This window comes from Nerophis lumbriciformis, linkage group LG33 (assembly GCF_033978685.3).
Source record: "Nerophis lumbriciformis linkage group LG33, RoL_Nlum_v2.1, whole genome shotgun sequence".
Taxonomy (NCBI): Eukaryota; Metazoa; Chordata; class Actinopteri; order Syngnathiformes; family Syngnathidae; genus Nerophis; species Nerophis lumbriciformis.
In genome coordinates this window covers 24,250,428-24,264,479 of record NC_084580.2, presented here as the reverse complement: position 1 = coordinate 24,264,479, position 14,052 = coordinate 24,250,428, and the positions used below count along the sequence as shown (strand labels likewise).

Here is a 14,052-nt window from a genome sequence, read left to right as displayed (position 1 = left end):
TTTTTTGACATTCCTTTAGCGCAGTTAGATGCGGCTTACAACACGGGGCGGCTTACAGGTGGACAAAGTTTTGAAATATGCCATTCATTGAAGGCGCGGCTTATAACCCAGGGCGCCTTATGGTGCGGAAAATACGGTACCTATTCTGTCTCTGGTGGTTTTTCAACTCAGCTTTAAAGTGTCGTAAAGAGCTTGGGAGTGAATTGTGACTTGAATTCCCTGGGAGGAACAACTGGTCCAAAACGCAACATCACGAAGAAATGATATTTTATTCTACAAAGATACAACTCTGGTATCAAATTGCTAGTACAAACAAAAAATGTCTATCTTACAAAAGGTGTGCATAATTATATTGTATAGTGTACAAGTACAAGTGGTAGGACCGCTGGCACCACCGCGGTGGAGACTTGATTTGGAGACAGCAAGCCTGTGAAGGGGCACACTGAACCACAACATCATCATCACTTCTTAAATGTTAGCAGAAGTACACGTTGATGTGTTAGTACACAACTAAAAAGGTAGAATAATAAATATAAACTGTTGTGTGGATGTTGTTTTCCAGGATGTGTAACTAAGGGGGTGCGGTATTTAACTCTATGATGTATTATATATATATATACACACTATATACGTTTATAACAACAAGCAATAATCTAAATAAAACGAGAGAATGGAGTGTGACTAGACCCAAAGTGTGAATGGTGTGTGACTATGTGTGGAGATTAGCTGTTGAGTGTGACCGGTGGTGTTGAGCGAGAGGCGGAAGATCAGGAGGGACAAGGCAGAGCTCGGAGGTCCGTGAGCAGGGGCGCTATAGCGAGGCGAAGAAGGTCCGTGTCCAAGCGGGAGGTCCAGATCCGAGAGGCAGTCAGGGAAGCAGAGGAAACGCGGGGTGAGACGAGGCGCACAGCTCGAAACTCGGGAACGAAGGGGTAGTGTACTCGAACAGAAGACTACGTTCCGGCCCGGAGTAGCAGGTTGTGCAGGCTTTTGAAAGCAGAACCTCTAAAAAATATAAACTGTTGTGTGGATGTTGTTTTCCAGGATGTGTAACTAAGAAACACATTTACATGTTTATATTGAAGTCATTGAAAAGTAACTAAAGGTTAATGCAACTTTCAGGACATGTCAGAAATGGGATAAGGAACAAGTGATCAGATTTTGGTGTTGATCCTGATCATCATTTGAGTTCTGCCTGGGAGATTTGACCTGGTGGTGGTTTTCTATTTTACTGCTGCTGTTCTCACCAGCACACTTGTGCTCGTTAACTTGGTCCTCATTGGATAATCTTTCACTCAACACTTTTCTCCCGGTGTGTCTTCTCTTGTGTCTTTTCAAAGAGCTTCTCATTTTAAAGTAGGTACCACAGACGGAACAGGAATGAGGTCTTTTCCCACTGTGTTTTCTTGCGTGCTCTTTCAAATGATCCTTCCTTGTAAAAGACAAGTCGCAGATTGAGCAACAAAAAGGTTTCTCCCCGGTGTGTGTCTTCATGTGTCTATTCAAGTTGGCATTTCGGACAAAACCTTTCCCGCACACTGAGCAGATAACAGGTTTCACTCCGGGGTGTCTTCTCATGTGTATTCTCAAACTTTCACTCCCCGTGAAAGACTCGCCGCACACTGAACAAGAAAAAGGTTTCTCTTGAGTGTGTGTTCTCGCGTGCTCTCTCAGGTCTGCTTTGATGCTGAATACTTGATTACACGCCGAGCACGGAAATGAATTCTCTCCAGTGTGATTTTTCATGTGTCTGTTTACAGACGATTTGAAGGCAAAGCTTTTGTCACAGTGAAAACATTTGAAGTGAGTGTTGTCAGGGTCCCACGTCTTATCATCTTTAGAGTCTTCATCATCATCTTGAGAGTCTTCATCATCAGTGTCAGGAGAGTGTGACGTTGTGTCCTCACTATCTGATAGTGGAGGTAAGAGCTTGTCTGCTTGTGATCCTCCACAGTGGTCTCCATCAGCTTCTGTTGTCATGTGTTGTGTTGGAGACTCCGCCCCTTTCTTCTCCTCACTTTCACCTTTGACCTCATCATCTTCACTCTTCACAGGGACACCAGTCACTGGGAACTCCACCAGTCCTTCAAGATGCTCTCCCTCTTCTTTAATGTGGGAGGGCTGTGGCTCCTCCCCTTCCTCTTTAATGTGGGAAGGCTGTGGCTCCTCCCCTTCCTCTTTAATGTGGGAAGGCTGTGGCTCCTCTGCTTCTTCTTTAATGTGGGAAGGCTGTGGCTCCTCCCCTCCCTCTTTAATGTGTTGGAAATGTGGTACCTCTTCTTCCTCATGTATACGGGGGGACTGTGGTTCCTCCTCCTGCTCACGAGGTAGAGGTTCTTCATCGAGGTCTGCGGGACAGGAGAAAACAAACATTCTTTAGAAAAGTCCAGCTTTGCTCAGTCACATGAGACATAATTTTTAAACACTGAATTATTTTTACACTGAAATTTTCTACACATAATTTTTAAACACTGGATTATTTTAACACTGAATTTTTTTTTTTGCACTGACATTTTTATACACTGAATTTTTAAACACTGAGTTTTTTTTACACTGAAATTTTCTACACAGAATTTTGAGAGATAATTTTCAAACACTGAATTTTTTTAAAGAGAATTTTTAAAGACTGAATTATTTTTACAGTGAATATTTTTTGCACTGAAATGTTTATACACTGAATTGTTATACACTGAATTTTAAAACACTGAATTTTTTTTTACACTACATTTTTATACACTGAATGCTTATGCACTGACATTTATTTGACACTGAATGTTTCTACACTGAATTTTTTAGACAGAATTTTTAAACACTGAATTATTTTTACACTGAAATTTTCTACACATAATTTTTAAACACTGAATTATTTTAACACTGAATTTTTTTTTTTTTGCACTGACATTTTTATACACTGAAATTTTCTACACAGAATTTTGAGAGATAATTTTCAAACACTGAATTTTTTTAAAGAGAATTTTTAAAGACTGAATTATTTTTACAGTGAATATTTTTTGCACTGAAATGTTTATACACTGAATTGTTATACACTGAATTTTAAAACACTGAATTTTTTTTTACACTACATTTTTATACACTGAATGCTTATGCACTGACATTTATTTGACACTGAATGTTTCTACACTGAATTTTTTTAGACAGAATTTTTAAAGACTGAATATTTTTTGCACTGAAATTTTTATACACTGAATTTTAAAACACTTAATTTTTTTACACTGAATTATTTTTACATTTAATTTTTATCCACTGACATTTTTTTTACACTAAATGTTTTACACTGAATTTTTTTAGACGGACTTTTTAAACACTAAATGATTTTTACACTGAATTTTAATGCACTTAATTTTTTTTACACTGAATGTTACTACACTGAATTTTTAAAAACATTTTTAAACACTGAATTCTTTTTACGGATGGATGGATGGATGGATGGATGGATGGATGGATGAATTTTTTTTACAACAAATATTTTTGCACTGAATTTTTTATATACTGAATTTTTAGTAAATTGAAATTTTTTTCTTTCTTTCTTTCTTTGTTTTGTTTAGTTTATTTGGAACATGAACACACTTACAGCATAATACATCACACAATTTCATATCATTTCTCTTTACATCATGTCCGAAAAGGAGTACCGTATTTTCCGCACTATAAGGCGCACCTAAAAACCACAAATTTTCTCAAAAGCTGACAGTGCACCTTATAACCCGGTGCGCTTTATATATGGATAAATATTAAGATTCATTTTCATAAAGTTTCGGTCTCGCAACTTCGGTAAACAGCCGCCATCTTTTTTCCCCGTAGAACAGGAAGCGCTTCTTCTTCTACGCAAGCAACCGCCAAGGTAAGCACCCGCCCCCATAGAACAGGAAGCGCTTCTTTTTCTACTGTAAGCAACCACCCGCCCGCGTAGAAGAAGAAAAAGCGTGCGGATATTACCGTACGTTTCATTTCCTTTGTGTGTTTACATCTGTAAAGACCACAAAATGGCTCCTACTAAGCGACAGGGATCCGGTTCATGAAAAGACGCAATCTCTCCATCCGCACACGGATTACTATTTCACAGCAACTGATATTCCTGTGAACCGCACTGTGGATACAACGGGAGCACGTACGGCGAATATTCGCACCACAGGGAATGAGAAGTCATCCTTCACTGTGGTTCTAGCTTGCCATGCTAATGGCCAGAAACTTCCACCCATGGTGATATTCAAAAGGAAGACCTTGCCAAAAGAGACCTTTCCAGCCGGCGTCATCATAAAAGCTAACTCGAAGGGATGGATGAAGAAAAGATGAGCGAGTGGTTAAGGTAAGTTTAAGTTTACGCGAAGAGGCCGGGTGGCTTTTTTCACGCAGCTCCGTCCATGTTGATATACGACTCCATGCGCGCCCACATCACGCTGGTTTTAATATATTATTAAAGTTTGACTGACCTATTTGACTGTTTTTTTTGACATTCCTTTAGCGCAGTTAGATGCGGCTTACAACACGGGGCGGCTTATAGGTGGACAAAGTTTTGAAATATGCCGTTCATTGAAGGCGCGGCTTATAACCCAGGGCGCCTTATGGTGCGGAAAATACGGTAGGTGATCAAGGGTGAAATGCAGAGAATAATTTGTGTGTCACATGAGACATTGTCCTGCACCAACATATGATCTCCCAATCTCATCAGTTTCCCCTCACAGCAGCCAGGGTACTTCCAGCTGACACATGAAGAAGAACCTTCAGGGGAATGCCTTCCCAAGCCAACGCCCAATCCACCTTATTCATATAAAAACATCCTAAAAGTCATTCCTGCAATCCTTAATGGTAGACGCCATACGTTAAAATGTGATGTTCTCCCTCTGAATAAGTCATACACACACAGTAAATAATGTACCACATGCCAGCCTCCACACAGTAGTACTAGTGATGAGCTCCCCCTGCTGGTGGACAATAATTACAGTGATTTTCACATTCATCTTTAGTAGTGATGGGTTGATGAGGCGTCATGAAGCGTTTCGACACATTGCAAAACTGTATTGATACTGTGTCGATACTGTGTCACTAAATACTGACATCTGCTGGACATTAAAAATCCCTACAGGCAACCTATGGACCGACTCAACTGACACTGATTTGATGCCCTAGTACAGGGGTCACCAACCTTTTTGAAACCAAAAACTACTTCTTGGGTACTGATTAATGCGAAGGGCTACCAGTTTGATACACACTTAAATAAATAAATATATTGTCATTTGTAAGTTACACGTAAGTGTGATTTAAACAAGAATAGCTAAATAAATAAATGTATATATATAAAAAAAAATGGGTATTTCTGTCTGTCATTCCGTCGTACTTTTTTTTCCCCCTTTTACGGAAGGTTTTTTGTAGAGAATAAATGATGAAAAAAAAACACTTAATTGAACGGTTTAAAAAAGGAGAAAACACGAAAAAAATTAAAATAAAATTTTTAAACATAGTTTATCTTCAATTTCGACTCTTTAAAATTCAAAATTCAACCGACAAAAAGAAGAGAAAAACTAGCTAATTTGAATCTTTTTGAAAAAATTAAAAAAATAATTTATGGAACATCATTGGTAATTTTTCCTGATTAAGATACATTTTAGAATTTTGATGACATGTTTTAAATTGGTTAAAATCCAATCTGCACTTTGTTAGAATGTATAACAAATTGGACCAAGCTATATTTCTAACAAAGACAAATCAGTATTTCTTCTAGATTTTCCAGAACAAAAATGTTAAAAGAAATTCAAAATACTTTGAAATAAGATTTAAATTTGATTCTACAGATTTTCTACATTTGCCAGAATAATTTTTTTCAATTTTAATCATAGTAAGTTTGAAGAAATATTTCACAAATATTCTTTGTCGAAAAACCAAAAGCTAAAATATTTATTATTCTTTACAATAAAAAATAAATACATTTACTTGAACATTGATTTAAATTGTCAGGAAAGAAGAGGAAGAAATTTAAAAGGTAAAAAAGGTATATTTGTTTAAAAATCCTAAAATCATTTTTAAGGTTGTATTTTTTTCTCTAAAATTGTATTTCTAAAAGTAATAAGAAGCAAAGTAAAGAATAAATGAATTTATTTAAACAAGTGAAGACCCATCCATCCATCCATTTTCTACCGCTTATTCCAAGTGAAGACCAAGTCTTTAAAATATTTTCTTGGATTTTCAAATTCTATTTGAGTTTTGTCTCTTTTAGAATTAAAAATGTCGAGCAAAGTGAGACCAGCTTGCTGGTAAATAAATACAATTTAAAAAATAGAGGCAGCTCACTGGTAAGTGCTGCTCTTTGAGCTATTTTTAGAACAGGCTGATCTGGTCCTTACGGGCAACCTGGTGACCGCGGGCACCGCGTTGGTGACCCCTGCCCTAGTATATACAATAATATAAACCAAGTCATTGTATTTCATTTAGGATTATTTCGTATCTTCATTTAAATAAAAATATATTTGTATCTTTTTTAGATACAGTCAATAAATAATGTGAACATGTATCATAACATGGAAATCTAAGAGAACGTGTTGTGGATGATTGTGGACTGGGAATTTTTTTAATTTAATTTTTTTACACATTTTTATTAAAAAAAAAAAAAAAAAGTTTTTCCGACGTATTACATTTTAGACGATTTCTCTTCTTAGTTATTATTTCTCCGGCTGTAGAAAAGAGCCGCTCACAGGGCACAGAGGAGGCGTCAGTGCGACACAGTTGGCGTATCGGTCACGTGACCAAAACAGCTCATGATCGGTCACGTGACTTTCTAAAAGCGGTACGCGCACCGACACAGGGTTTTGCTCTATGAGCTCGACGCATGCGCCGATGCATCGGTGTTGCCGGACCCATCACTAATCTTTAGAGACATGTCTGCTCTAAAAAAAAAGCCTTGTAATGGCTGCAGGGATCCATCCACATATATATATATACAGGTAAAAGCCAGTAAATTAGAATATTTTGAAAAACTTGATTTATTTCAGTAATTGCATTCAAAAGGTGTAACTTGTACATTATATTTATTCATTGCACACAGACTGATGCATTCAAATGTTTATTTCATTTAATTTTGATGATTTGAAGTGGCAACAAATGAAAATCCAAAATTCCGTGTGTCACAAAATTAGAATATTACTTAAGGCTAATACAAAAAAGGGATTTTTAGAAATGTTGGCCAACTGAAAAGTATGAAAATGAAAAATATGAGCATGTACAATACTCAATACTTGGTTGGAGCTCCTTTTGCCTCAATTACTGCGTTAATGCGGCGTGGCATGGAGTCGATGAGTTTCTGGCACTGCTCAGGTGTTATGAGAGCCCAGGTTGCTCTGATAGTGGCCTTCAACTCTTCTGCGTTTTTGGGTCTGGCATTCTGCATCTTCCTTTTCACAATACCCCACAGATTTTCTATGGGGCTAAGGTCAGGGGAGTTGGCGGGCCAATTTAGAACAGAAATACCATGGTCCGTAAACCAGGCACGGGTAGATTTTGCGCTGTGTGCAGGCGCCAAGTCCTGTTGGAACTTGAAATCTCCATCTCCATAGAGCAGGTCAGCAGCAGGGAGCATGAAGTGCTCTAAAACTTGCTGGTAGACGGCTGCGTTGACCCTGGATCTCAGGAAACAGAGTGGACCGACACCAGCAGATGACATGGCACCCCAAACCATCACTGATGGTGGAAACTTTACACTAGACTTCAGGCAACGTGGATCCTGTGCCTCTCCTGTCTTCCTCCAGACTCTGGGACCTCGATTTCCAAAGGAAATGCAAAATTTGCATGGTTGGGTGATGGTTTGGGGTGCCATGTCATCTGCTGGTGTCGGTCCACTCTGTTTCCTGAGATCCAGGGTCAACGCAGCCGTCTACCAGCAAGTTTTAGAGCACTTAATGCTTCCTGCTGCTGACCTGCTCTATGGAGATGGAGATTTCAAGTTCCAACAGGACTTGGCGCCTGCACACAGCGCAAAATCTACCCGTGCCTGGTTTACGGACCATGGTATTTCTGTTCTAAATTGGACCGCCAACTCCCCTGACCTTAGCCCCATAGAAAATCTGTGGGGTATTGTGAAAAGGAAGATGCAGAATGCCAGACCCAAAAACGCAGAAGAGTTGAAGGCCACTATCAGAGCAACCTGGGCTCTCATAACACCTGAGCAGTGCCAGAAACTCATCGACTCCATGCCACGCCGCATTAACGCAGTAATTGAGGCAAAAGGAGCTCCAACCAAGTATTGAGTATTGTACATGCTCATATTTTTCATTTTCATACTTTTCAGTTGGCCAACATTTCTAAAAATCCCTTTTTTGTATTAGCCTTAAGTAATATTCTAATTTTGTGACACACGGAATTTTGGATTTTCATTTGTTGCCACTTCAAATCATCAAAATTAAATGAAATAAACATTTGAATGCATCAGTCTGTGTGCAATGAATAAATATAATGTACAAGTTACACCTTTTGAATGCAATTACTGAAATAAATCAAGTTTTTCAAAATATTCTAATTTACTGGCTTTTACCTGTATATTAGAGATGCGCGGTTTGCGGACACAACCGCGGAGTCCGCGGATTATCCGCGGGTCGGGCAGTTGAAATAAAAAAAATTAGATTTTATCCGCGGGTCGGGTCGGGCGGTTGAAATTTAAAAAAATTAGATTTTAAATAGATTCAGGCGGGTGGCAGTTAAACCAATTGGGAAATATATATACATAGTTAAATGTTGTTACCCACATACGAAAAACGAGCAGGCACCTGCAGCATATGCCACAACAGAAGAAGAAGAAAAAAAAAAGAGATGGCAACGCCGGCAGCAAACGTGGTACGCGACAAACTAAAAAAGGGAATACCGTATTTTCCGCACTATTAGCCGCACCTAAAAACCACAAATTTACTCAAAAGCTGACAGTGCGGCTTATAACCCGGTGCGCTTTATATATGGATTAATATTAAGATTCATTTTCATAAAGTTTCGGTCTCGCAACTACGGTAAACAGCCGCCATCTTTTTTCCCCGTAGAAGAGGAAGTGCTTCTTCTTCTACGCAAGCAACCGCCAAGGTAAGCACCCGCCCCCATAGAACAGGAAGCGCTTCTTCTTCTACTGTAAGCAACCACCCGCCCCCGTAGAAGAAGAAGAAGGGCGCGGATATTACGTTTCATTTCCTTTGTGTGTTTACATCTGTAAAGACCACAAAATGGCTCCTACTAAGCGACAGGTTTCTGGTTCATGAAAAGACGCAATCTCTCCATCTGCACACGGACTACTATTTCACAGCAACTGCCTAAAGACTTTCAAGAAAAGCTGGCTACTTTCCGTGCATATTGTAAAAACAAGATAGCTGAAAAAAAGATCCGGCCAGAGAACATTATCAACATGGACGAGGTTCCACTGACTTTTGATATTCCTGTGAACCGCACTGTGGATACAACGGGAGCACGTACGGTGAATATTCGCACCACAGGGAATGAGAAGTCATCCTTCACTGTGGTTCTAGCTTGCCATGCTAATGGCCAGAAACTTCCACCCATGGTGATATTCAAAAGGAAGACCTTGCCAAAAGAGACCTTTCCAGCCGGCGTCATCATAAAAGCTAACTCGAAGGGATGGATGGATGAAGAAAAGATGAGCGAGTGGTTAAGGGAAGTTTACGCGAAGAGGCCGGGTGGCTTTTTTCACGCAGCTCCGTCCATGTTGATATACGACTCCATGCGCGCCCACATCACGCTGGTTTTTAATATATTATTAAAGTTTGACTGACCTATCTGACTGTTTTTTTGACATTCCTTTAGCGCAGTTAGATGCGGCTTATAACACGGGGCGGCTTATAGGTGGACAAAGTTTTGAAATATGCCGTTCATTGAAGGCGCGGCTTATAACCCAGGGCGCCTTATGGTGCGGAAAATACGGTAGTTAAATGTTGTTACCCACATACGAAAAACGAGCAGGCACCTGCAGCATATGCCACAACAGAAGAAGAAAAAAAAGAGAGATGGCAACGCCGGCAGCAAACGTGGTACGCGACAAACTAAAAAAGGGAATACTAAAGACCAGGGGGAAAAAAAGGCCAGAAAAGTTCAGCGTGGACTCGTTTTTATGAGGTTGTAAATCAGGATGATAGTAATGCTGGCTACGTGATTTGCAAGAGCTGCGACGCTGTTTATGTCTACGACAGTCACAAAACCGGGACGTCTAACATGGTGCGTCACATTTGTGCAAAACCCCCGAACCTCCGCAAACACCCTGAGCATGAGCAGTTTCGTCCGCCGTGATCCCAGAAGAGTGCCACAGGATGTTAAAACAAGATAGAACGCAGCTGCCTGCAGCAGTTTGAGTGGTGCGAGCGCGCTTGGAGGTGCGCTCGGCGCGGCTCCCAGATGATTGCGCGCTGGTGTGCGTCTGGGCCGTGACAGCGTGGCACGCATTGAATGTCTCTGCTGCATTGGATCAGTCTCCTTTCTTTAACAGGCAAAAGCTTTATAACCTCACTAATGCCTTGCATCGTCTATATTAGACATATAACAACGGGCGGGTGCGGGCGGGTGCGGTTTTTATTAAATGTTAGTTCGGGTGGATGGCGGATGGTTGATGACTTTTGTGATGCGGTTGCGGATGAAATAATTGCCTATCCGCGCATCTCTAATATATATCATTTTTACAACTCAATCAAATCAAATGAGCTTCGTAGCATGGCCTCTTAAAGGCCTACTGAAATGCGATTTTCTTATTTAAACGGGGATAGCAGGTCCATTCTATGTGTCATACTTGATCATTTCGCGATATTGCCATATTTTTGCTGAAAGGATTTAGTAGAGAACATCGACGATAAAGTTCGCAACTTTTGGTCGCTGATAAAAAAAAGCCTTGCCTGTACCGGAAGTAGCAGACGAGTAGCGTGACGTCACAGGTTGTTTACAATCATGGCCACCAGCAGCAAGAGCGATTCGGACCGAGAAAGCGACGATTCCCCCATTAATTTGAGCGAGGATGAAAGATTCGTGGATGAGGAAAGTGAGAGTGAAGGACTAGAGGGCAGTGGGAGCGATTCAGATAGGGAAGATGCTGTGAGAGGCGGGTGGGACCTGATATTCTAAAACAGTAAATAAACACAAGACATATATATACTCTATTAGCCACAACACAACCAGGCTTATATTTAATATGCCACAAATTAATCCCGCATAACAAACACCTCCGTTCACCTCCCCAAAGTTCATACAGCACATATATTTCCCCAAAGTCCCCAAAGTTACGTACGTGACATGCACATAGCAGCACGCACGCACGGGCAAGCGATCAAATGTTTGGAAGCCGCAGCTGCATGCGTACTCACGGTACCGCTTCTGCGCATCCAACTCAAAGTCCTCCTGGTAAGAGTCTCTGTTGTCCCGGTTCTCCGCAGGCCAATGGTAAAGCTTGACTGTCATCTTTCGGGAATGTAAACAATGAAACGCCGGCTGTGTTATCCGGCACAACACCTGCCGCAATACACCGCTTCCCACCCACAGCTTTCTTCTTTGCTGTCTCCATTGTTCATTGAACAAATTGCAAAAGAATCCAGAATACTGTGGAATTTTGCGATGAAAACAGACGACTTAATAGCTGGCCACCATGCTGTCCCAAAATGTCCTCTACCGAGACATTTTCAGCAGGACATTTCGCGCAAAATTTAAAATTGCACTTTAGTAAGCTAAAGCTGTGTTGCAATGTTAAGATTTCATCATTGATATATAAACTATCAGACTGCGTGGTCGCTAGTAGTGGCTTTCAGTAGGCCTTTAACTTCATGTGAGTGATTATGATTGACGACGCCTATTGACTTCTCTGAGCCCATTTAAATAGGGCTCATGCGATGCAGTCATTCGACTAAGGCTGAAACGACGCGTCGACGTAGTCGACGTCATCGGTTACGTAAATACGTCGACGTCGTTTTTATGCTTCGACGCGTCGCATATTTACGTCACACTGCCGTCATGGCGGAGCGCAAAGCAGATGATGCGAGCGGTGCGAGCGAGGGAAAAAAAGCACGCCAAAAGTCGTCAAAAGTGTGGGAGTATTTCAATAAACAAATGTATATAATTCGGCATTATTTCGGCCAGTCGGCTTATAAAATCAGAGCCGATCAGTTTACGTTCGCGCGCAGGTATAACGCGGCGCGCTACTGTCTCATCTGCTGGTGCGCGAGCCCGGTAATTAGACCGCTGTGTCAAATCAAGGAGTACAAAAGACGCCAGCGCAGAGTGGAGAAAAGGTTTAGTTCTTTACAGAAAACCCAGAGTTGTGACAAAAGTATGTAAGATTTAATATTTCTCTTCGTGGGTGTGGCGCACCTGTTGCGCTGGTGAGATGGGGGGGGGGGGGGGGGGGGGGGGGGGTTGTGTGCATGTAGCGTGCTTAGTCTGGAGGCTAAATACACACAGTGTGTTATGTAACTGTTGTTTAGTGTTGATATTCTTTGCTTAGTTTGATAAATGTTGGAGCAGTTTGCTTCATCAGGAGGGTGAAGTCGCTCAATTTAAAGTGTTGGATTTAACTGTGTTGGTGAGGGCGTAGAAAAAGGGGCATTTTTCTACCAGTAGACAGCGTTTAAGATTGAGTGTTTCACTGCTAAATTAATAATATATTTATATTGAATATGGATTTTAAATATGTATCTAAATAGGTGGTTAATTGGTTAGGTATTTATGTATTTGCATATTGAGTTTTCTGTTGCATTTATCTATTGTGTTTCTGGTGTTAAATGTATTTTATATGTATCTTGGTGCATTTATGTTGAGACAATTTATTTAAAATCTGTTTTAACTTAAAGGGAAAAGATGTGTCCATTTTCTTGCACTTGTTTAATGGTTAAGAGTTTGATAGCTAATTAATAGTTGTAAATTATGGGATTGATAATTGATTGATTTTTTACAGCATGTTAATCTTGTGGTGTTTTGTCCTTAAAGGTTTTTCACCTACTAAAGAAGCTAAAGGCTACTAAAGGCTACTAAAGACAGTTAAAGAAACTAAAGTCTATTAACACTGCTAAAGACTGCTAAAAAGACTAAAGAAGAAAAAAGAAGCTGTTTCTTGGTTGGAAAAACTGTTGCAAACTAAAGGAAAATAAAAGGAAAAAGTAACTACGGTCTGGTCTTTTGAGTGAAATCCAGAAGCCACATTCAGCATTGGTACATCCCTTCAAGTGTGGGATAAGCACAGCGAAAAAAGCCAAACACTTGACAGTTGTTGTATGCACACTGTGTTGAGCGGAAATGGCCTATCATAGCAGCACAACGGCTATGAAGGAACATTTGAAAAGAAAACACCCGACAGCGTTCTTGCCATCACCATCAACTAGTCAATCGTCCGCGTGAGTATACGTTGTCATCATTACACAAAATCATGAATGTGTCATTTGTATCTGCGTTGTAAATTCATAAACTAAAACACTGTTTCGCTCTGAGAGGCGCGTTTGGCGTGCCTGTTCAGTGTTTACAAAGACGCGCTCCTCTTTAACGCTAACGTTAATTAGTTGTGCAAATACCTTTTACAACATTAACAGTAACATATACTATGTACAAACCAACAATTAACTTTCACTTTAATCATACTATCATTGTTGTGTTATTAAGCAAAATAAGCAATACTTTTACTTTTGTTGAAATGTTTACACTGTTACAGAATATTTCGTTTTGCACTTTTTTGTATTGGATGTTTATCTTTATTTTTGCACATTTTAAAGCAAAATAAGCAATACTTTTACTTTAGAAATGCTTATACTATTGCAGAATATTAAGATTTGCACTGGATGTTTACTTTTATATTTGCACATTAAAAAGCAAATAAGCTACTTTTAATTTTGTTAAATGTTGAAAGTTTTAAATGTTTACATTGTTACAGAATATTTTGTCATGTTGTTGTCAATGTTGACTGAGTGGCCATACTTTTTTTTTTGTATATAAAAGTCATGCCTTTTGAAAAAACTGGCCAACATTTATTTTTTCATCTTCATTTTAAATTTAAAAAATAATCGGTAAAAGGAAAAATAATCTATAGAT

At 39.8% G+C, this 14,052-nt stretch overlaps 1 protein-coding gene across 2 annotated transcripts in view; it reads right to left on the bottom strand.

Moving 5' to 3' along the window:
* Positions 1-283: 283 nt before the first annotated feature.
* Positions 284-14,052, bottom strand: part of LOC133575714 (uncharacterized) — a 32,307-nt gene continuing 18,538 nt past the window's right edge. For both annotated transcript variants that reach the window (XM_061928504.2, XM_061928503.1), the window contains exon 2: positions 284-2,348. In XM_061928504.2, coding sequence (XP_061784488.1) covers positions 1,129-2,348 — 1,220 coding nt within the window. In that variant the 3' untranslated portion in view covers positions 284-1,128. The remainder of the gene's footprint in view (positions 2,349-14,052) is intronic.